At 38.9% G+C, this 25,581-nt stretch overlaps 1 protein-coding gene across 1 annotated transcript; it reads right to left on the bottom strand.

Annotated features, from left to right (window-relative positions):
• Window positions 1-7,819: 7,819 nt before the first annotated feature.
• On the bottom strand, window positions 7,820-24,184 carry LOC309819831 (V-type proton ATPase subunit S1-like protein; the record flags this gene model as incomplete). Its single annotated transcript, XM_082650305.1, is given in 7 exon segments — window positions 7,820-8,001; window positions 8,004-8,082; window positions 8,084-8,104; window positions 12,514-12,754; window positions 18,505-18,555; window positions 23,773-23,983; window positions 24,154-24,184. Coding segments are annotated over 7 exon segments (816 nt in total).
• Window positions 24,185-25,581: the final 1,397 nt, after the last annotated feature.

The following is a 25,581-nucleotide window of genomic DNA, read 5'->3' as shown; positions in this document are numbered from 1 at the left end:
GAAAACTGACACAGGTCCCAGTTCATTCTCATGATCCTGGCTCCTCTTCGTGGACTCTAGCTTGTCCTTGCTCTCCCCCACTTTACATCCATCTTCCCTTCCCAATTGTTTGCTATGCAGACTTCAAGCTTTAGCATGTGACATGAATACAACATGCCTAGAGAGACTATTTAACCAGCATCCACAGTTGTGTATAATGTCAAATCTCTGTAAAAATCCCATACACACACACACACACACACACACACAATTTATACAGGTCTCTTCCATGGTCCTAGAAGGGTCCTTAGCATTACATTCTCAGAAAGTACGTTTTTGAAAAAGTTGTAAAAATAAACTATTTCAAACTCAGTCAACTCTTAAATTTTTTGTTATTGTTTTTGCCTAATTTATATTTATAATTTTATATTCATTTTCCTAAAGAGGGTCTTCTAAATAGTGCTTCAAAATCTGCATCTGTCCCTGCAGAGGTTTTCCTGCACTCGAGGTCAGTTCAGAATTGATCTCCCTGAAACCAAATCAGAAAACCCTTTTGCAGCTGCAGGGTGAAGTAGATGCAAACTGCAAACAAATGGAGAAGGCTGGCAAGTCCTGAGTTCTAACCACAAGGCATTTAAACATGAAGTGAACTCATTTCAGTCTGCATTAAGGAAAACATCACTGTAAGAAGGGGCTGTAATGGAAAATCAGGCTCAGTCTTGGGAACATGCACATCCTCAACAAGAAGAGGGATGGAATCGAGGGCACAGGAGCTGCAGAAAGGGGGGAAAGACTAATTAAGGTTAGAACATTTAATCCAAATCTCCACAAGCATAATCTCCTTGTCCTTGGATCCTCCAAAAAGCAGAAAAATTTGTAACACATAAAGAGATTTTCAAAACTCATTGAAATGATTCATTGAAGTAGGAACAAGAGTATGCCTTGTTTAAGGAGAAGAACTGAGACTACTGAGTAGGTTTCTAAATCCAATGCCTCACATAAATGTGACAACAAACTCTTAAGGCCAAAGATGAGCTTTGCTCAGAATGCCATTGCTGGATAAAAATGAACACTTTATCACTGTAATAGGGTTGGAAATAAAATTTAGCTTCTTAAAAACTGTGATAATATGCATTCTACAGTTAAGCATTTTACTAAGAACACAAAAATTTCTTTGCTTCATATTTCCTAAGCTTTTCTGTGATAACTTTTGAAGAGCTAGTATGCATCTTTTACAGCCTAAACATATAGACTTTTTAAACATCTTTCAAGTTTTTTTTAACATTGTAAAACCACATTCATCTTACATATGTACCAGATGGATGGATAAAGGAAAGAGAGAGAGTGATGGGTCAATAAATAAAGAGATGTTATTTTAAACCTGACTGCAGTTTAATCCAGGTAGATTAAAAAGAAAGAATTCTGAAGAGAGAGAAAGGCTCTTTGCCTTAAGAGCTACACCATATATCATTCCCTAACTTTCAGCAAAAGTCTGTGACACTCGTGTCAATGTCAGACAGCAGCTCCAGGAACTGAGAGCAATGGGAGAAGGTGAGGCCACCGAGGGGGGTGTCTGAAAATCAAAAGAGGCAAGGAATCAGAACTAGGAGAAACAACAAGAATACAAGTCACTACTGCTCATGCCACAAATCCACCCTCCTGCTGAATTCCCAGCTATCTTGGGGAACAGACTTATTTCTCATATTAAGGAGACTCAAGCCACTCTATTAGGAGAGTAAACTAAAGGATGATTCCAGAGGGTTTGGGGACATCCAGGTGGCCACCATCAGGGTTACATGTGTTACAAAATAATAAACATTAGAACAACTAAATTTGACTACCAACATTTGTCCTATTTGTCCTTCATAAAATATCAGAAGGTCCAAAGCACATTTTAAATTCCATTTATTTGGAACTAGAGGTTTTGCTCTTTCGGTCCTTATAAAATGTTGTTGATCTCATCTCAGTAACTGAAAGTATCATATAGCAAACACTGCAAGTTCTACCATAAAAAGAGGAATCTGAAATAAAGACAGATTGTCCCAAAGAGTTACAGGAAAACTGGATCTGTTCATTTCATTACCGTCTAACTCTTAAAGGTGAGGTCATGAAAACCACAAGCAGGGATAGAGACAGAAGGGACAACTGTTCAGTATTCTCCCTGGAAGGCTGTTCCTTCTATGTGTCTCCACTGAAGAAGCACAAGTACCTTCTCCACCCCATCCCCAGAAGAAAATCTGTAACACAGAGGACCTTGTTCCACCAATTTTCTCCCCTCTCTGGAGTATATATTTTTAACCTTTCTCTACACCCTGGACTCTATATCCTTCCTTCCAGTCCAGGGGTTCCCAACTATAGAGGCAATCAACTTTATGGGGTGCCCATACAACTTGTTGGCAATGATTGTTTATACTATTTGCATAAATCAGAGAATAGTCAAGGGCTGCCCTATAATAACACACTCTCACATTCCAATATGCTTTTTTAAGTAAGAAAGCCTCAGTTTGTTACCTGGGAATTGTCTGTAGCCTGTAGCTACCTATTTCTGTTACCCATGGACCTTTATGCAGCAGGGATCTCAGAAGACTACCAGGCTATAGGGCCCTGAAAATCGGTGCACAGAGTAACAACATGTGGGCATGTCTATGGGAGAGTATTACACATGTGAACATCATCATTCATAATGTCACAGGAGGCAAAAAAAAAAAAAAAAATCCACCACAACCTCAGAACTGCTAACTTACCCTACAACATAACTCAAGTTTCTTCTATCTTACTAAAATGTTTTAAATTCTTTCTGAAAAACTGCTAGCTATAAAAAATTGTAACAAATAAATTTTAATTTTTCTAAACCTCTGTATAAGTCTGATTCCCAACAGGAAGCAGGCACCCTCAAAATAGGATAATTTAAGGAGGGTTTATTTACAAAGAAAACATTACGCAGGTCCCAGTAGGGTACGGGAGATCCATAAGGGACAATGCAGTAACCTGGGGCTACTATCAATGGCGTTGTTACCACCTCTGAGTTCAAAGAGACAAGGGAATAAGAAATTACTGAAAGCCAGGAGAGAGTCATGTGTAGGAGGCCATGTTAAAAGAGGCAGTGCCCTTCAGACAAGGGATACAACCAGTTCAAGGTATTCCCTCCAGGAGAAAACTGGGGCAATAAATACCCAGAGTATCTCTAATCTTTTTCCATGAAGTTTGATGTTCATCAATGACCTCCTATTGATCAATCCAAGGAATAAACACTTCTTAAGTTCTTTTCTTACTTGATCTGTCTCCAGAATTTGACATAACTGACTACTCCCCTCATCCTGGAAGCCTTTTTCCCTTTAATTTCTAAGACAATGTCCTTTTCTTGGTTTGCCTTCTTTCTTCTCCGATTGCTCCTACTCTAGCTCCTTTACAGAGTTCTCTTTCTCATCCTACTCCGTAAATAATGGCATTCCCCAGAGATCCATTATCAAACTACCCTTTCTCCTTGGCTGATCTCGTTCATTTCTCCATCACCACTACCACCTTGTTTTCAACCTTCCCCCTATGACCACTACTGCTTGTCTTAGTTTGGGTTTCCTGAGAAGCAGATCCCAAGACAAGGATTTGAATGCAAGCAGTTTATTTTGGAGGTGATGCCAGGAAACATCATTAGGGAAACAGGAAAGTAAGACAGGGCAAAGAAGGGAGTTAATAAAATGAACATTATCAAGCAAAGATGCCCCAATGGGCAAAAGAGCATAGTTTTTGAGGAGCTCCAGGAAATGGTGTAAACACTCTAGTTATTCCAGTCAAGGGGAAAATGAGCTGGGGTATTTATACACAACTCCTGAGAGTCATTATATGAAGGTTACTCCCAGGGGACATTAATTCCTCAGCACTTCCAGCCTGCCATGAACACAGGCAGAGCAGCCTCTGAGGGCAGTTACTGAAGAAGGAGAGATGGGCCAAGATGCACTGAAATGGTAAGGTGCAAAGGTGGACACTGACAGCAGCTACTACATTTCCAAATTTCTATTTCTAGTCCAGACCTCTTCATTGTACCCCATATTCATACATTCAACCACCTACTTGGACCTCTACTACAGGACCTGCCTAGAGGAATCTCCCATTTCCCACTCCCACCCTCACCTGTTTCTCCCTGATTGCAGAGATCGGCATCACCTTCCACCAGCACCCAAAATAAGTTATCTACCAGTTATTTCTGACTTGCCACCTGGTCACTATGTCTTATTGAACCAACCTCTGAATCCTCCAAAATCCTCTCAATGGCCTCTCCATTAACTCAAGTCATGATTCTAAGTCTTTACTTGAGCACAGTGATCTGTTTCCTCTCTCCATTTCCAGCTGCATCTCTCTTTCACTCTCCAAATACATTGTATTGCCAACCCATATACATGTATTTATCATGTTCCCTGCACATGATAAGGTCCAATCTTTGCATATGTGTTTCCTTCTGCCATATCTGTCCTTTTCCATGTTACCTGTCTGGTTAACTGCTACTCATGTCAAACATCACTTTCTTTGCCATATTTTTCCAGACCTCCTAGGAAGACAGACATCTCTTAGGCTGTGCTCCTGCATCACTAACAATTATAGGACAATAATCACATATATAGGTTAATAATAAAAGTACCCATGGGAATAGTGTCAGTTCTTTACCTAAAAGTCAGAACATACCAGAAGTGATACAAAAAGACAGATACCTGATGGACAAACATAAAATTGTTCATAATATTCAACATTAGATACAAAGACCAAAGACCTTCTTTTAATAGGTCTCTTCTTCAGTCAAGGGCTCTATTCTTAAGTCAAGAACAGACTCAGCTCCGAGTCCACCATGATGGCTCAAGTAAGGTCTTTTTTACACCAGAACTAGATCATTTATTATTATTATTAAGATAAATAAGTATTCCAATGGACTGTCTAGCCAAATCTACCATAGAATACCATTAATAAACATAACTAATCTGATTAACACTCCACCTTTCAGCCCCTTAAGGCTGCTCTGCTGCTATTTGACCCCTGCCACTCCAGGATCCCAGCTTCCCTATGAGGCTAAGTGGAATCCTTAGTTCAAGGATAGCACCTCTTACCTTCACCCATAGACTACAGAGGACAGTTCCTGGAACACTTTTCAAAAATGCTGATACCATGTTCCCAATGTGTTTCTCAGTGCTATGACAAAAGGAGTATCCTCTGGTCCTTCACAGAGGAAAATAGTTATAAGGATGGAGAACAGGTTATACATGATAAATCCATTCCTGTATCCCAATTTTCTAAGTTTAAGTTCTTTTTTTCTCCATAGTATACCAAGAAATTTCTGGCCTATTTTATTTTGTGTCTGTCACTGTTGAGTTTCAGATTGTAAGCAACCAACTGAGAAAACTGTTAGAAATACTCCCAGCTGCTCAAACCACCACAATTAACCCAAAATCTGGTAAGAGAACCTATCTCAAAAGATTCAGCCTGATCTAAAATTATACACCTCACTCTCTGAGCTAGCACCTCCAGAATCCATTCACAAATATATTCCCCAAGTCTTATGCTGCATAAATTAGCAAAACCTTGCAATTTTATTCTCCCATATTTAACTTTGCAATTGGTTCCCTGGAATATGCTAGAATATGACACTAATTGTCTAGAGGCATTGAGGAAAATGGGCAAGGTAACTGTCTCTGATGAGGTCATCACAGGACCTTCAAGCAAGGCAAGAATCATTTTATCTCAGAGAGGATGCTTCTGCTAGCAAGAAAAACTTAATGGAGTTTGGGATTCAATATACCTTAAGTCGTCTAAATTCTCACAACAGTTATCATTCCTATTTCAGTCTCCTTCTATTTTGAAACAAATGTTCTCATGTATATGTAAGAGACCTGGCAAGGCTGTGAATTCCACATGCAATGCAGTTTACCAATTTGCAGGATCAGACCTGTGTCTGATTTTCAACTATGTCAGCCCTTTGACAAGAGGTAAGAGATCCTTGCAGATCAGTTATAGAAACTCCCTGGATTTTTTTTAACCATGCCTTGAGCTGTGAATTTAAAATCCTGAGCTATCATTTTCTTTCTGTAAACCCTCCAGCACAGCTAGAAAGAGCTAGCCTACCTTACAGGATTACCACTGTACCTAAGGTGACTATATACCCCAGTTTGCCTGGGACCATCCCGTTTATGTCTGTTATCTTAGAATGGTCAATGACATCCACTCTTACTTTCAAGTGTCCCAGCTTGAACAGTAAATTATGTTGACCCTTCATGTACTTACAGCCTCTCACAGTAACCATTTATACCACCAGTGGACACTCAAAGCAACCACAATGAATATTTCTTTATGGAATGGCATGGGCTCTCAGTTTCCATCCTCTAATGCTAACAAAGTCCCCTATAATTTTAAGCTAAACAGAGTCAGATAATCAATCCTAGATTCCCATTTTCTTGAGGGTGTGCTCCCTGCAACCATCTTTGGTACAAATAAGTACATAAATTAAGATTCTTAGTTGCAGGCTATAGAATCTGCTCCAGGTATTAAAACAGAAAGGATGTAAATCAAATACACTTCAATTAAAAAAAACAAAAAGGAATTCATTACAGACTAATAGGAGCTTACAGAATTCTAAGAATCTACATTCATAGCCAAGAATACTGCAGCCAGAAGAAATGTCCAACATGAGACTGTTTTATCAGAAATCCCAGAGTCATGATCAGTCACACTTGGCATCAAAGATGAGACCAGACTACAGACCCATCACCACAGCTGCCCAGAGGATCCAATTTCTCTGTGCATGACCCCTTATCTTGTATTGTTCTCAACTGCTTTCGAGGTTTTGTGCAGGGTATCTTAGTAGAACCTAGCTCATGTGTGAAACCCTAGTTAGGGAAATGCAATGTAGTTTTTACACATAAGATCTCTTTAACACAGAAGTCATACTAGAGAAGCTTTGGTGAGGATGCAGAGTGAGCCTTTCTTCAGTATCTGCCAAGAACTGAAAAGGATTATGGGGAAATCCATGTGGAAGAAAATGGTGATAAGAAGATGAGTGGTGGTTCCAGAATTTCTTTAGGGAATGCTATCTCACTGGAAGGGGACTTGGAGATGTATTTGCATAGTAAGCAAATTGTTTTTATTTAGCTTAGCTGTTTAAGTGGTACCTAGGAGAGCTGATGGAAGTCTAAATCAGACACACGAGGCAAGTCTTGGCACCACAATGAAATAAGAAAGGTAAGATACTGCCAAGACTATTATTGCTCCTTCAGAAACTGAACTGGGCTGCCTCTGAATAGCAAAGAAAAAGACAAGAATGCCCTTGAATAAAGTGTTCCACCATATTGACAGGAGTCTTCCCTAAACAGTTCTGTGACAGAGAAAAAAAAGACTATTTTTTAAAACAAAATTGGGATATAACTTCTGAAAAATGCAACCTATGTTACAAAATACTTTAAATTCTGAACTTCCAGATAACCTTATATTTATCATTTCTATATTTATCACATCCAAACTGACAAAGGCAAGGAAGACCAAGTGTGTTTTCCCTTCTTTATATTGCATCATTCTTTTTTTTGGGGGGGTCCCTAACTTGAAATATTCTTTTACTTTCAAGACACCTTGGGGCAGCAATCATATTTATCTCCGTGGGATTCCTGAGATACCTTTATCATTGCTCCAAGTCTATCTAAGAAGGCCAGTGGATGTTCCAAAATGTATTCTTTGCATGTATTTCCTTTAAAAAAAGAAAATCAAGCCTTTTGGTGAAAATCTTATATCACAAGTCAAACAGCACACAACAGGAACACCTCCTTTCAGAGCCTATCGTGGACTTCCTGAGGAAGAGGGACCTGTGCTGTTAAACATAAATTTTGCAGATCTGTTGGCTTCTCAGTTCATAGCATTCGACTCCCTGGCTCCTCAGCAGCTCCTTCTCTTCTGATGCATCTCGAGCTTTCAACTGGCAGAAGTGAGCCAGAGAGGCGATGAAATCATAGTGCCAGTCCAGATAGCACAGGTAGATGAGCATGTGCAGGGCAGGATCAGGGACATTGACAGGCTGATTGGAATGGCTGGTGAGAAGGAAGAGGTGCAGTCTCGGGCCTTGGAAAACTGTCCCCCCCTTAATGGTAAAGCCTTGGATCTGTCAAGAGAAAAGAGCTGAAGTGACATACTCTTTCCTCTGAAAATCTGCTTCACAGTTGGGCTAGGGGTTCTAGAGCCCTAATCAGTCAAATTTAAATACTGGGGCCATACTTGCTGAATAATTTAAACACATTATCTAACAAATGTGAGTGTGCTCGTGGGGACAGTGAAACTTAATTTTAAATCAAGACTGACCCAGAAACTCTGGGATATATGGTTGTCATAATTAAGTGGTCAGAGAAATTCAAGGCTCTGAAATAAAACCTCTTTTATCTGATCCTTAGTTCACCTAAAACCACTTCTGTTGTCTCTAAAATTCAAAGCCTACTCAAAATTTTGTGTTAATATAAATTTCGCAAAGAATAGTAATTCTCACTTTCTCTGCCTTTGATTCTGTTGACAGGAAGTAGATAGGAAGAGTCTTTTAAGGGAAGATATGATTCCCAGTGACGTAAAATATAGATAATAAAAGCTAACACTTATTGAAGATTTTTTTTTTACATACCAGACACTGCCTTAACTCATTTAATACTTACAAGAGCCTATGAATAAGTTACTATTTTATCCTAATTTATGGATGAGGAAACAGGCACTGGAAAGTTAAGTAACTTGCCCAGAGTCACACAGTATTAAGTACAATGAAGCTGTAATTCAAACCTTAGCAGTCTGGTTTCAGAGGCACTTCTCAGTTTACAACTCCATAACTCCTGGTATATTGTGTCTCTTTTTCCCCCCATCACTAACTCTCCTTCTTTATCAGATGTACCATTCAGACTTGGTACTGTTTTTGGAAGACCTGTATACCACTTGCAGTCTGCTCAGAGAATTCAAAGAAAAGCTTTCTCATATGTGCAATGAAGTGATTTAATTACTTGGAACTAGGAGAGGTTCAAATCGACAACTGGCCCCATTATCTAAATACTATCACAATAAAGAAACAGGGAGTACAGAGTCTACAGAGTAATGATTCTAAATGAGAACAATCATTTGTAGAAGGCAACTTCCACATTCAGCTAGCTTTTAGAATATAACCCTACAACTCATTCAGTCACCTAGTTGGTTTTAAAAGGGTACATCAGAAAATTGAATTATCCATGAATGCTTTAGTGAGGATTCATTTTTAAGACTTAGGTGGGCACTTTACCATGTTTCCATGCTAAAATGATTGTAGCCACCCATCATACCGTAGACATTAGGGGCCTTGCTTGCCCAACTACCTGTGCTTAGACTGAACCAAAACAACTGCTGAAGGAGACTCTTGGCCTGGCTTTTAGGATACTTGGCCTGCCCACTCTATGAAGAGGCAAAGTGGCCTTCTCTTCAGGCACTAGCCTGAAGAGTCAAGCTCCTCAATGACAAAAGATGGCTTCATCTGATGCTACAACTCCAGCCAAAGAGAATGTCCTCACGCTGACTGCCACTTACCTCTTAAGACTTGACTGAGAACAATATCTGTGGAGGATGCCTGAGGGACACGTTGTCTATCCATGTTCTGGACTAGAGATTGTAAACACTCTGTATCCAGCCCACAGGTAAGTTTTGTTTGGCCCAGAGTTCTGAACATCCTGAAAACCTCCCCCAGGAATCTACATTTCTATCTTTAATTGAAAAGTCAGAAGATCCAGCAAGATTGGGCCTGCATTCCTATAAAGCAAAAATTAGCTGAAGTTTTATAAAATATACCTCTTGTGATGCCGGCTACATTTTGCCGAAGTCCCCAGTTGGCCCACCTGAGGCATGTGAGCTTTCACCTGAGGCACCTGAGTTTGCCATGTATGTGACATCACTCTATACTTTATTCCTAGAATAAACCAGATAGATCAGCAAAGCTGTAGATGTGGAACGCAGCCTTTTGTATGCATACCTTAACCTCCATCACCACCAGCACTACCTCTTCCCTGGACTGGGCTTGATTCTGTATCTGTCCACATGAAGAGTGTTTTACAAGGTCCACCTCTGACACCCAGTGCTCTGTTCCCCATGAGGCTGCTGCTGAGGATGCTGTCACGCATTGCACAACACCAGGGATGAATGTGCTCCTCACAAGCACATTCTCAGTAGTCTTATGAACCCCATGAACACGTAAAGGGTGATTCTTTCTTATGCTGGCTGCTCAAGAGCTTCAGAGCGAAATTACTGTGCTGCTTCCAGTCAGGGCAGACAGATGGTCTCATGGTTTTGTGTACCAACTTCACCAGTGGTTTAGCTGATCTTTTCCTCCTTTTGTTTTCCTTAATTCCATGTCTTCCCATTTTTTGGTTTATACTTTTTATTGTAAAATACACATAAAATCTACCATCTTAACCATTTTTAGGTGTCCGGTTCAGGGGCATCAAGTACATTCACATCATTGTGCAACCATCACCACCATCCATCTCCAAAACTCTTTTCATCTTGCAAAACTGACACTCTGTACCAATTAAACACGAACTCTCCAGTCCCCTCTTCCCCCAGCCCCTAGCAACTGCCATTCTACTTTCTGTCTTCAAATGTGACTACTCTAGTACCTCATACGTAGAACCATACAAATATTTGTCCTTTTGTGTCTGGTTTATTTCACTTATCATAATACCCTAAAGGTTCATTCATGCTGTTGCATTTATCTGAATTTCCTTCCTTTCTAAGGCTAAATAATATTTCATTGTATGTGCATGATAGATTTTGTTTTTCAGTCATCCACTGATAGACATTTGGGTTATGTCCATCTTTTGGCTGCTGTCAATAACGCTGCTATGAACATGGATGCACAAATATCTGTTCATGTCTCTGTTTTCAATTCTTTTAGGTATATAATCGGAAGTGGAATTATTGAATCACATGGTAATTCTATGTTTAATTTTTTGAGGAACCACCATACGGTTTTCCATAGTGGCTGCACCATTTTACATTTCCACCAGCAATGTACAAGGGTTCTAATTTCTCCACATCCTTGCAATAGCTGTTATTTTCAGTTTGGGGGATTTTTTTTTTTATAATAATCAACTTAATGGGTGTGAAGTGGTTTGCCCATTTTTCAAAGTTATTTTTCTTGAAGTATTTCTATAAGTCATTGTAAGTCATTTCTGGAACAAGGTAGAGATATAAATCAGTCAATTCATCTGTTAGGCAAGATTATGTGTGGATTATTCTTTGTTTTCATTATTACCTCATTTCCCTTTCCACCTACTTCTCTTTTAAAAGTGTGAGAGAAATAGATACAATATATACTTTATAAATATTATATAAATAGATATATATATTACATGTATTATAAATTGTCTTTGGAGCCAGTCCACAATTCAAATTCTGCCTCTACCAGTTACCAATTATATCACTTTGAACAATTATGTAATCATCAGAGTTTCAGTCATCTCATTTGTAAAAGAGGGATAATAACAGCTATCTTGCAGCATTATGATAAGTTTTGAAGACAAAATATGTAAAATAACTACAACAGTGCCAACACACAAAGAGGACTCATAAGTATTAGTTATTGTTAATCCATGCCTAACACGGTCCTGGGTGTTGCCACATATATATTAGGCCATGAATTCTTTACATCCATAAAGATAGGTCAGAAATCGAGAGGGTGGAGTAACTTGCCCAAGTGGCTGAGAAGTAATTCAAAACCATGTCTTTCGAACTCCAAAATGCAAACTCCTTCCCTACCCCAAACTACCTCACCACACTTCTCCAACCTGGGGGGAAGGGTATAAATATATATTTATATGTGGAAAAGATTGGGAAGAACCCATAAAAGGGACATGTAAAACCCTGCCTATTTCAGGGAGTTGAAAGAACAAGTTAAGCTTTTTTCACAGGTAAACAGGTCAGAGGAAGTTGACAGATGTCTCTCAGCCCGAGATTCTGTTGGTGAAAAGGAACTTCTTATGCCTCTATGCCTTTCCCCAAATACTTTCAAGAGGATCTTTAGGATATTTTTGACTCCCTGGCTGACAGTTCCATTCCTATGCTAAATGCCAAAGCTGTCACTCACACTTCAGATGTACTTCTTATCTGCCCTGATAGGATCACTGCTCCTCTCCCTGAAGGAAATAAAATAATTGTCCGACAATTCCTCTCCCCAGAAGGGCCTCTTGCTCCAGGAAGTGTCAGTCACTGGGCTCATGCCACAGCTTCACTCTGGCTTACATTGCTGGCATTCCTCACTGATAATTATGAGTGACTGGATAAACCTTTATATAAAAGAAAGTCCTTGTGGGGGGCAGGGGGATCACTGTGCAGGAAGAGGAAATACTTGATCCTATCCTATTTCATACCTTAGAAGATAAAGAACATAATTCATACCAATATAATTTTAAAGATATCTACTCCTCTCTTTTCCTTAAACATCTATGTTTTCAAACAAACAGAATTTCTTTGGCACCAAACACACAGGTGCATTGAGCATATGCTTTAGTTTATTACCTGGAAATCAACAAAAGTGACCTCCCACAGGCTTGACATATCATTGGTGTCGCTGGGCAACAAAAGGGCATCATACCGCTGCAGGCTGCTGACGTGTTGGCAGTGGTAGGAGTAACTTGATGGAGCAAACATGCCAGTTGCATTAAAAGTTGCTGGAATTGAATTATTGAAAATAACCTCGACTCGGTGCAAACTAAACCAGCTCTGGGTGGACAATTTGTTGTAACTGGTAAGGGTGAATCTGACAATGATTATAAAACAGTATTACCCCCAAAGCACTTTTACATTTGCTGATGCAGGACACTGTTGACGAACAGTACAAGTGCGCCCTCTTTTGTCAGGTAGTAGAACTGGCTCAGAGAGAGGCTTTTACTTTCTAGTTCTGAACAAGAGCCTCCTGATGGGTGGGAATGAAAGCAAGTAACAGGAGAACGCCCCAAAGTGAGCAATACAAATTCCTACAAAAGGAAAAACACAAAAAGCTTGGGTATTTTTTCTTTTTTAAAATTAAAATAATTTTATTATTGCAAAAAAATTGAGAAAAACTAAATGGACAATGATATAGAAGTAGCTAAATAAATAATGGTCAAAAATAAAATAGCTCTTACTATGTGTCAAGCATCTCTCTAAATTCTTTATGTATATTTTATTTAATCTTCACTACAACACCATGAGATAGAGAATATTATTATCCTCATTTTGCAGATGAGGAATCTAAGACACAAAAGGGTTAAGTAACTAACTTGTGCAAGTTTACTCAGAGAGTAAGCACTGGAGCTGGGCTTAGAATCCCATCTGAGACCAGAGCCCTTACTCTTAGCCATTTTGGAATGGAATATTCTCTAGCAATAAAAAAGTTATAACATGCATATGTCATGATCACTTTTTTCATTAAAAATGTGTGACTGCATAGAAAAAAATTCTGGAAAGACAGAGATCAAAATGTTAATATGATTACCCACTTTGTTATACACCTGAAACTAACAACATTGTAAATCAACTATATTTCAATTTTTTTAAATGGAAAAAAGAAAAAGAAAGCAGCTGAGATCAGTATAGCTCAGGGTGAAAGCTTGGGTTTTGATCCTGGCTCTGCCCACCTGTAGGTTATGTTCCTGCTCCTTCTGGGAACAGCATCTTGGTGTGTATAGGGCTGACCCTCTCCCCTCTCAGTGGTCTCCCGGACCCTGCCAATCAGTGTATTGTGGCCCTTTAATCACTGTGATCGGTTTAGAGAGAGGCATATGCCCCAGGCTGGGTCAATAAGATGTAAGCTGTGCTACAACAGAGTTCTTTTATGTTGCTTAAGTGGATAACTGTCAGCTGGCCACCATCCTTCCAGCCTGAGAATGAAACTGACACAAGGACAGCAGAGCCAAGAGATGGAGAAAGATGCTGCCCTGGTGAGGTAAGTTAAGTGTCTGAAGCTAACACTTTCAATCCTATTAATCAGTTACCTTTTGACTTTATGCAGCCAAAGAGTTCTCAGAAATACAGCTCTTATTAGTGGTATGGTAAGTGTTGTTAAACAACCCAACTGGGCCTTGCTTTCCTCATCTGTAAAATTGTGCTTGTTTAAATAGAATGCTCTGTGCTGGCCTGGTGTTATAAAACATTCGTTGTTATCTGGAACAGCCCCTGCTCACCCTGGGCTCCTGACTCAGATACAGAAAGGTTTTTTGAGGGATGCAATTGAGTCTGGCCATCCCTGCCCACTGCAACAAACCACCGAGAACGCTGAAGGCCAGAAGGATGGAGGTGGTGGACATCTCAGATCTGGACTCTGGAGTCAGCTGTTCCAGAGGGCAATGGGAGAGACAAGCCATTCCCAGAAAAGGCAGGCTGACTCTGGATTCCCTGGAAGTGACTTCTGTTGTGCTCAGGGCTGGGGTGGAGCCCGCCACATTGTTTGCAGCCCTATTTCAGATAATGGCCTGAGATTGAGGCTGTTCTGACACAGCCTCAGTGCGGTGGGAACATTAATGCACCAACGGAACTGCTCGAAAAAATCCTTCCTGGTGAAAACACCAGGTCGTTTTGCCAAACAGCTGTCCAGCCCACAGGGTCTTTGGTTCTGTGTCTCTTGGCCCACTTGAGGGCAGGAATGGCACGCCCATGGGCCTGGGGGACATGACACCCTCTGCCCTGGCCTCTCAAACCTGTGCTGGTTCCTGGAGCAGAGCCTGAGCAAGGATTTGTGGGCAAGTGATTTTTTAAGAAAATCCCAGGAGGACAGGAGAGGAAAGATGTGAAACAGGCGGAGGGAGGGGAGAACAAGTAAGGGCTTGCATCCAGCAGGGTCCCTGGAGGGCGACTTTGGCTCTGTCCTGCTGGGATATCTGGAAACGCGTGTTGGTTAGGGCTGCCCTGGGGGATGTCTGGCCCTCTGGTGGACATGCAGGCAAAGGGTGCTCCAGCAGCCCAGGAGAGCCCCTGGCAACCACACAGGGTGCCTGTTGTTAAACAAGGAGAGGGAGGGAGGGAAGTGGATGGAACAGCTCAGTACCTACTTCTGTTCCTGCCCTTCCAAGTTGCTCTTTTAAAAGGATACGTTGGAAAAGTCAGACATAAAAGGTCATATGTTGTATGATCCCATTTATATGAAATGTCCAGAACAGGCAAATCCAGAGATAGAAAGCAGACTGGTGGTTGCCAGGGGCTAGGAGGGGGAATGGGGAGTGACTGCTAAGGGGTAGGGAGTTTCCTTTTGGAGTGATAAAATGCTCTGGAACTACACAGAGGTGATGGTTGTACAATATTGTGAATGTACTAAGTGCCACAGACGTGAACACTTTAAAATTGTAACTTTTATGTTATGTAACTTTTACCACAATGAAAAAAGTAAAAATAGAAAAAACAAATGTTAATTGTGATGACCAATGGTGGTTGGATTATGAATGATTTTCATTTTCTTTTTATAGCTCAGTATTTTCCAATCTTTCAGTTTTCAACAGATATATATATAACCTTGTCTTAGCTTGGGCTCCTACAGAAGTAGACCCTGAGACAAGGATGTGAATACAAGTATTTTGTGGAGGTGATCCCAAATTTATTGGGGAATTTAGTCATCCAAAAAATGTAGAATATCATATGACATTTGTCTTTCTCTTTCTGACTTACTTCACTTAGTATGATAATCTCTCGGTCCATCCATGTTGCTGCAAATGACATTATTTCATTCTTTTTTATGGCTGAGTAGTATTCTATTGTTTTTTTTTAAAATGGGGTACAGTTGTTTTACAATGTTGTGTTAGTTTCTACTGTACAGCAAAGTGAGGTAGAATTCCCTGTGTTATACAGCAGGTTCTCATTAATTATCCATTTTATACATATTGGTGTATATATGTCAATCCCAATCTCCCAGTTCATCCCACCCCTCCTCTTTCCCCCCTTGGTGTCCATACATTTGTTCTCTACATCTGTGTCTCTATTTCTGCCTTGCAAACTGGTTCATCTGTACCATTTTTCTAGATTCCACATATATGTGTTAATATATGATATTTGTTTTTCTCTTTCTGACTTATTTTACTCTGTATGACAGTCTCTAGGTCCATCCACGTCTCTACAAATGCTCACTTATATGTGGAATCTAAAAACTGATACAAAACAGAAACAGACTTAACAGACATAAAAAACAAACTTATGGTTACCAAAGGGGAAGGGGTGGGGAGGGATAAATTAGGAGTTTGGGATTAGCAGATACAAACTACTATATATATAATAAATAAACAACAAGATCCTACTGTATAGCACAGGGAACTATATTCAGTATCCTGAAATAAACCATAATGGAAAATATGAAAAAGAATATATATATATACATACACATATATGTGTGTGTGTATAACTGAATCACTTTGCTGTACAAAACTTATACAGCATTGTAAATGAACTATAGTTGAAGTATACTTCAATTAAAAAAATTTTTAAATGAAGTATTGCAAATAAAAACAAACAAACAAAGTATGTAGAAGAGAGAGAAGAGAAATGACAGAGGAATGGAAGGCAGCCCCAAAGGACAAAGGTAAGCAAGCTTCCACCATGAGCGACAGGGGCTTAATGCCCACAGGGAATCCTGGGAGACAGCGTAGAACACACACCTCTGAGTTATCTCACCCGAGGGTAAGGGAGCTAGGATATTTACAGACTTCTTTCAGTCATTGCTGGGGTACAGATGGGAGGCAGTGGGCCCCTTTGGCCAGAGAAAGCTTTTAGGCAAAGAAAGGCTGGAAGTTGAAACTTGAGCTGGTGGGGACTTCCCTGGGGGTCCAGTGGTAAAGAATCCACCTTCCAGTGCAGGGGATGCAGGTTTGATCCCTGGTCAGGGAACTAAGATCCCACAAGTCATGGAGCAACTAAGCCTGTGCGCCACAACTACTGAACTCACACGCCTCAACTACAGCCCGCGTACCACAAACTACAGAGCCCATGCACCCTGGAACCTGTGCTCCACAACTAAAGAGAGAAAACCTGCATTCCACAACTAGAGAGAAGCCCACACACCGCAATGCAAGATCCCGCATGCTGCAACTAAGACCTGACACAGCCAAAAATAAATTAAATAAATAAATAAATGATAAATAAATCTTTAAATAAATAAATAAATCATTTTTTTTTTTAAAAAGTTGAGCTGGTGGACTATAGTGCTCTCAAATGGAAATGCCCAAGAGGATATAGACAAGGTACACTGACAATGTCAGCCACACAGCTTTACCATCAGAAAAAATAATAATCAAAAAGCTACTTTCCTCTAGGGAAAAATTTTTAAAAGGTGCTATTTGAATCAAAAATATTCCCCATTCCTATATCAAACAGATATGTATATGTGTCTGGTCACCTTGTGAGATTCTATAAAGTGTCTCTGAAAGATGATGGCATGCATGTTCTAAATTATGACCAGTGAAACACTCGTATCCCATGATATGTAGGCACATGTTGAGGAAAGAGCTTTCCAAGGTTAAACATAGGAAATGCTAGGTTAGAGGCAAAAAAAACAAAGAAAGGGGGACTGGAGACAAGACGGCAGAGTAGAAGGACTTGAGCTCATTTCCTCTTACGAAAACACCAAAATCACAACTAACTGCTGAACAACCATCAACAACAACAAGAAAAGACAGGAAATGCTAGGTTAATCAAAGTCACCAAGTACAGCAATCTTCCTTAAGAGCGCGTCTTCACAGAAACTTCAACATACAGATTTATACCGTGAATCTCCAAGAGGACATGCTGTGCAGTCTTTCTCAAACACGTTTGACCACAGGACCCCTTTTCTGGAAATATTATAAACATTTACACAGAGCAAAAGTGTTCCATAGAACACAGCTTAGGAAAGACTGCCCTAGCACATCCTTCTGGTTTTTCAAGAAATGTTAAAGACACGGCTGCTTATCTCCACTAAAAGGTTGCTCCTATAGGAAAGGAAACATTATATTTTTATAAGAAAAAAATTTTTAATGCTTTCAAATTGCTCCCCACCCCTGGAGCAGTTCCTAACTGCTTGGATAAGCCAATGTTGGCAGATGCATTATTCCATACATAAACAGAAAAATGCAGGCCTATGTTGATTGTCTGCTGGGGAATTCAGCTAACAGAGAATTTTTAGTTACAGTTAAATGGTAAGTGTGACTCAGTTGTAAGGAGCTATACAGAAAATAACTTCAAACTAGAGCCTCAGTTTTGGAGCTTTAAACATATCTTATTCTTTGCTCAGAGGAAAGAGGTATCACATTCCCAGGTTCATGTATTTTCTAGGCCGCTAAAGGAAGAGGGAAAAAGTATAGTTGCTTTGGTAGAAACTAAAGAAAGTATTACTATAGGATCCCATCATAACATCACTGACTTTTCAGTGTAATTAGATAAATGTGGCATTTCATGTGTCACAATACTGGGCACACAGCAGTCCCTTGATACTTACATGTTGAATGAATAAATTATATGGAGCTAATCTGAAGTGCTGAACCTATGACATTCCAAAGTGCTATCCATACCTACCTTATGTCAATACCTCTGGGATTTTCAGCATCACCAAACTTCAGAGACAACCTTAGAAAACAGAAACACAGTCCATCAAAATAGGAATAACCCTTACTCCACACTATACTCAAAAATTACCTCCAAATGGATCACAGGTCTAAATGTAACAACTAAAACTATAAAACACATAGAAGAAACATAAAATAACATTTGTGCAATCTTGGGGTAAGAAACAGCTTCTTGAAAAAATGTAAAAGTGTAAACTATAAAATAAAAAACTGATAAATTGCACTTTATCAAATTTTAAAAACCTTTGCTCTTCAAAAGATACTGTTAAGAAAACGAAAAAGGCAAGTCACAGAATGGGAGAAAATATTCACAACACATATACACAAAGAATTTGTATCCAAAATACAGCAAATAGCACTAACAACTCAATAATAAGGAGAAAACCCAACTTTAAAGTGTTCAAAAGACATGCACTTCACAAAGGAAGATATACAAATAACCAGTAAGTACATAAAAAGATGTCAATATCATTAGTCATCAAGCAAATATAAAATGAAACCACAATATGATGCCATAGTACAGTAATCAGTATGGTTAAAACTTTTTTCAAAAAAAAAAAAACAACACTCTTAAGCTTTTAGTATCTATATTTATTCACATTATTTGGAACATTAACACAAGATTTCCTGGAGGGGAGATAGATTATCACTAACCCAGAGCAATAACCACATTGGTTCCCCTTTTAGCCAAATTCTTCCCCTGCTGAAAGCCAGATGCCATCCTACACATACTGGGATTTACAACACAGGTAAGGAACACTAAAATTATGAACCTGGGAGCTCATACAGGAGACAGTCGTTCCTCCTTCAACTCCTGAGAGAAGGAGAAAGACATCTGCTTCTTTAGTGTCAGAAATTTTCCTTGGAAAAATAAAAGTGTATGAATTTTAATAGCCTTTGGATGGGAGCAAACAGCTCACCATAAAGGAAACAAATGGGTGCATGTCTAATACCCATGTAGGTAAATAAAGTCTCCAAGGAGACGATAAGAAGCTTCTCTGGGTTTCCAAGCCCTGGAATATCTCAATGGTGCTGAGTTTCATTACTCCTTGACATGTAATCACATTCCTGTGAGGCGGTACATCCCTTACTAACTCCAAGACTTATCTTTTAACCCAGGTCCGAGCAAAATTTGTTTAGAAATTGCTAACCATACAGAAACATAATAATATTTTCTCTGTAGTCCCACACTGATCATACCTAATGTTGGTAAGGATGTGAAGTAGCTGGAACTCTCATACAGCGCTGGTAGAAAGGTAAACGCTACAACCACTTTAAAAAACCATTTGGCAGTTGCTTAATAAGCTAAACATACACATACCATATGATCTAGCCATTCCACTCCTAGGTATTCACCTAAGAGAAATGAAAATATATGCTCCTATAAAGACGTGTACATGAATATTTACAGCAACTTTATTTGGAAAGTTATCTGAAAACTGGAGGAAAAACAAATTTCCATCAAGATAAATAAGTTGTGATATATCCATACAAAGGAATACTTACTATTCATCAGTAAAAAGAAATACTCCTTTGACACATGCAATAAGGTAGAAGAATATCAAAATCATTATACTAAGTGAAGGAAGCTAAACTAAAAAAGAGCGTACACTATATGATTATAGTTATATAAAATTCTAGAAAATGCAAACTAATCTGTAACAATAGGAAGCAGAACAGTGGTTACCTAGAAAGGTGGGAATGGCAGAGGGATGGATTACCAAGGGGCACAAAGAAACTTCTGAGTGTGATGAAAATGTTTGCTGTCTTGCTTGTGATGATGGTTTCACAGGTATAAACGTATGTCAAAACTGACCAAATTGTATACCTGAAATATGTGCAGTTTATTATATTTCATTTAAATTTCAAAAAGGTTGAAAAATAAGAATGATGAAAAGCTAAATACAATTGAAATGGGAAAATGTGAGAAATTTAAATATATAAAGGATGATGCTGATATGTGACATTATAATGTCTTGAAGTTATAACACCTCAATATACATTATAAAAACAAAAAAGCCAAAGTAGGTGGTTATAAAATGTCCAATTACAAATTTGAAAAAAATCACACAAATATAATTTCATCAATTTGGTCCCACTTATCAAGAAATAGAAATGTCAGTGACTGAGCTCGTTTATCTTCCTACTACTTATGGAGAAAGGGAAGTATTTACAAAATTAACCATATTAATAAGATCGCTAAAAGAAATATCTTTATTTCCTAACATCATAAGCTTAGGTACCTTAGAAGCACTCATTTACAAACACTTTATAAGCTAATTTACTCGGTAAAGCAAGTTTTCAAGAGGATTTTTCTCTAACAATATTCTGATAATGTTACAAATTACTGAAAATACTTTAAAGAAATGAAGTGCATTTCTTGGATTGTACTTTATAAATTTGACTGGTCACTTACTCTAACAGAAGTTCTCTAGTTCTTCCAAGGAATCATAATAACTTAGTTACCCACAAATTGGCTCTCCAGCTAATGAACTGAAGCTCCAAGCAAAGCCACGTTGCGCCCACCCGAATCTCTGGTGGAGCAGCTCAATGGCCTCCATGCTTCTGATGTCCCAAGAGCTTTCTCCAGCAGTCCTGGTTTCAATGAAAGTTGTTAACATGCTCTGCTGTGGAGTAAAGAACATGAGGCCCAATTTCAACAAAGCAAATTCAGCAATCATTCAGTGAGATTTTTTTATGTGCCAAGCACTGCACCACATGCTGCACCATAAAGGGGAAATACAACCTAGGGAGTCACTCAGAAAAGAGCTTCATTTACTCTTCCAAGCGCCCTACCCTCCCATGTTTAAAACAGATTCTGAATTCTTGAGACTTTAATTGCCTAAATTCAAAATACACACAGATGCTGGGATTATGCTCTGTTTGTAAGGCTTTCACTATTTAAAAAGACTTCTGTAGCAAATCTGTCTGCCAACAATTTGCCTTTCCCTGAACATTTTGTTTCCAAGCACTAAAATATGGTCATTTTTTTAAAATCTGTGCTTTTGACCTTACATGGTTATGGCTTAGCTTGGGTTTGTTCTTTCCGCAACTCCCTTTCTGGTTCTTGAATATAAGATTTCCTTGCCAGCATAACAAAGGCATCTCACTAATCTATGCAATTCACAGGAATCAGGGACAGTCTCAGCAGCTGGTCCTTGAATGCCTCACATCCTGGGAAGCCTCCCCCTCATGCCCTTGGGAGGGCTCTCCAGGATGCCTGCACACTCACCTGAGGAGGACTCTAAAATGTGGATGATACACGCTCAGAACTCACCCACTAGAATTCTTGGGCAGTGACAAAGAAAAAAAAAATCATTAACTTGTGTATTACGAAAACCAAAGGTTCCTTAGGCCTCTCTACCAGGTAACTAGACACTATTTTACTCTAGTTGTCATTAGTATCTTATACTTTGAGTAGCACTTGGCAAAGTTCTCATGCATACATTTCCTCATTTGATTTTCACACTGCAATGAGATAGGGCCAAGAGAGAGGAGGGAAAATGGCATTGTTAAAGATGTTTTAGACCCCAGCTCTACTACCATACAGGCTGTATGATCTTAACAAGTTTCCTAAGCTCACCCTCACCTGAAACACCGATGATAACTGTACCTGTGACTCAGGGACTTAACTCGCAATAGCATTGTGAGGAATAACAGATAACATACCTGTGAAGTCCTCACAAGGTGCCTGGCCAATTCCAAGTGCTCCAGTCCTGTTAGCTGCTAGTAATAGATGCCACCATCTCCATCTCACACATGATGATCCTAGAGTGGCTCCTGTTTATAAAGTCACAGAGCTCACTGGCAGAACTGGGCCTAGAAGCTAAGTTGTCATTCTTTCTGTCTCTAGGTTCCCAGTGATAATCAAGGTTTCTAAAGTCCAGCAAAAAGCTGTGGTGCCCTGATCTACCCCACAAATTCCCTGGCGTCAGGATAAATGGAATCAAGGAGGGCCAGTCAGCCATGGACAGGCAAGACTATCCCCAGGCAATCAGCCTCTCTCCCCACAGCTGACCACAAATAAAGAGCACTGCAGGGAATTAATTAGAGGCTGAGGAAACAGTCCTGAGCTCTCAGCAATGTTGGAGTCTCTTTGATAGTTATGCTGTAACAGAATAAACAAATCCGGGAGGACTCTGGATTTTGCTTACAATTCCCTAGCTCTCTGATAAGAGACAGTCATTGTGAACAGCAACATACTTAGTAAAACTTGTAATGTAACTTGTAAGCATACATGAATATAATCCATTTTTTACCCATCATCAAGAATTTTTAAATGAGAAGTAAAGTTCAGAAATAAAAAAGTGTTCCCACCAAAGTATATAAAAATAATACAGAGAAACACACACACACACACACAAACACAGAGCATGTTATGGTTTATACAAAGCATTCTGCCCATCTAAACCAGGCCAGAACAAATGCAGAGAATCTTCCAAAAGCCTCCATTATGCCAACAAATGTTGAAAGCAAGGAGCTTTATAGAAAGCAAGTGGGACATGCCAGACTTCCTCCCTCTGGACCAAAACAAATACAAGCAAAAAATATCTGCTTGGATGGCTGAAAAGCAGAGAAAGGCACTGGAAATTGACTTCCTCTTCGATAGGGATAGTTGTTTAATCTGCTTATCTCAAGTCAAAAATAATTATTCTAATTATTTTTTAAATGTCCTAAAGAATTCTCTGAAATTTGGCCATTCAAAGTTACCCTTGCACATTTGCAAACAGGCAATGTTCCATAACTTCAGAACACTTCCTAGAATCAAATATCTGCCCCGGCTAGATGGAGTCAGCTTTCTTTGTTTCACCCACTAGAATATGTATGACTCTGCTCACCGATATGCAATTTCCTTCCTGCTAGGACAAAAGTAGTTTGACACCTCACATTTGGAGTTGACATAGAGCCTGGAATCCTTTCTCTTTTTCAGAACGAGTTTGGGAAACTTCATTTTCAGAATCCTGAACTTCCACAAAGTATTATAACAATTAGCTAAAGTGTTCAGAAGAAAATTATTGGGAAAAAAAATAAGAAATTAAAAAAATTAATTTCTGACTTGTTCTTTCATTTTAGACATTAGACGTTTGCTCAGAAATGTATGTCAGGGTCATGTACAAAGGAGCCTACTTCTACTTTCCGAAATGACAGAAAACTGGACCACCCAGTTAACAGGCTACACTCGCCCTAAGGGCTTGCTCCGGCAAAGCAGTCAAGTTACATGGCACTTCCTTCACTGCAATTTGAGTTGCCAGCGTCCACTGTTGCCTTGTGGCCAATGGCTTCATCTGTAAGGTCCAGCCAGGTCTGATTCTTAAATTTAATTGTTATTCTTTTGGCCCAAAAGAGAATGCAGGGAATTCCATCCACAGAGACATAAACCGGGCTATGATGGCTGAATGCATTCCAAGGTTCTTTTTCTAAATCTTTGTCTGCTCAGATTATAATTGAGAGCCTAATTAACCAAATAAATGAAATTTAAGATACGAATTTGTATCCATGGTACAAAAGGTTTCTTGGAAGTAAAAGAGCCAATTCAAAACCTGTTGAAAAAAAAAAAAAAGGAAAAAAAAAAAAGAGAAAAAAAAAAAAAAAAAAAAACCTGTTGAAACTCTGCTAGCTTCAGAGTCCATGCTATTGTGGGGAAAAGATGGGTGGACCTATCAAGCCTAAAAACGATAGTATACCTGAAAGGCACATGAATCCAGTTCCACAAAGCACCAAAAATGTAAAGGACCAAATTATAAAAACAAACAAACCAAAAACCAACTTTGAAAGTAATAATATTAGCAATAATGACTTTAAAAAGTCACCAGTCACCGTGCTGGGGGAGGAAGAGGGAATAAATAGGTGGAGTGCACCAGATTTTTAGGGCCATGAAACTACTAGTCTGTATAATACTGTAATAGTAGATAGATATTACTATACATTTGTTAAAACCCATAAAATGTGCGACACAAAGAATGAATGCTAATGTAAACTACGGACTTTAGTTAATAATGTATCAGTAATGGATTATCAGTTTTAACAAATGCATCACACTAATGAAAGATTTTAAATACAGGGGAAATTAGCAGGGGTGGGGGCTGCAGACTGGAGAGGTATATGGGAATATTCTGTACTTGTGGTCAGTTTTTTCTATAAACCTAAAACTACTAAAAAAAAAGTCTATTAATTTTTTTTTAAAGTTCACCATGCCTTGAAACTAATGGCGGTAATCTTTTCAAAAAATAATATCATAAGAACCCAAATAATTCAGAACTTTAAATAAATTCATTAATATGTTAAACAAAGAAAACAAGAGGTTTCTGAAAATCAAGCGTAATTCTCCAGACCGTTAATGTCCAACAGAACTTCCTGTGATATTGGTTATTATGCACTGGAAATGTAGCCAGTACAATTGAGGAGCTTAATTTTTAATTTTACTTAACGTTATCCAATTTGAATTTAAATTTAAATAGCAGCTTGTGGCTAGTGTCTACTGTCTTGGACAGTGTAGTTCCAGGTCATTTAATATACATAAACTAGCAAGGTATTCTAACCTTATTCTACATCTTATGAAATCTTTGCAGATTTCCAGGAAGCCCAAGACAATGCACTTCAGTATGTCACTCTGGAGATCATAAAGGCAGGTCTCTATCCGAAAGAAGATCCACTTATCTAGAGCAACTATTCCATACCAATTACTCCAGTGTAAATAGAGATAAAAGAGAAATTGAACAGGCAGCAACAACCCAAGTTTACCAGTAACCAAAGATAAACTGTTACTATAGTGACCCTATCTGGAAAGGAACAAAAGTAAAACTGAATATTGTAATGAAAATACTGTATATGACAGCAAGTAAAACTTTAGTGTTTTCTCAACTATAAGATTACCATAATACATTTCCTTACCTAAAGTTCAAGCAAGAATGTTAGTTATTAATAAAATTATTACTTATATTTTCACAGTGGCTCTGACCTGATTGAAATGTGTTTACTTTTTTTAATGATACAATCTAGTTTCCTAACATGTTCATACCTGTGTGAT

The sequence above is a fragment of the Grampus griseus genome, assembly GCF_964374135.1.
Source record: "Grampus griseus genome assembly, chromosome: 3".
Lineage (NCBI taxonomy): Eukaryota > Metazoa > Chordata > Mammalia > Artiodactyla > Delphinidae > Grampus > Grampus griseus.
Note: the sequence above shows the minus strand (reverse complement) of the source record. Positions and strands in the feature narration are given on the sequence as shown.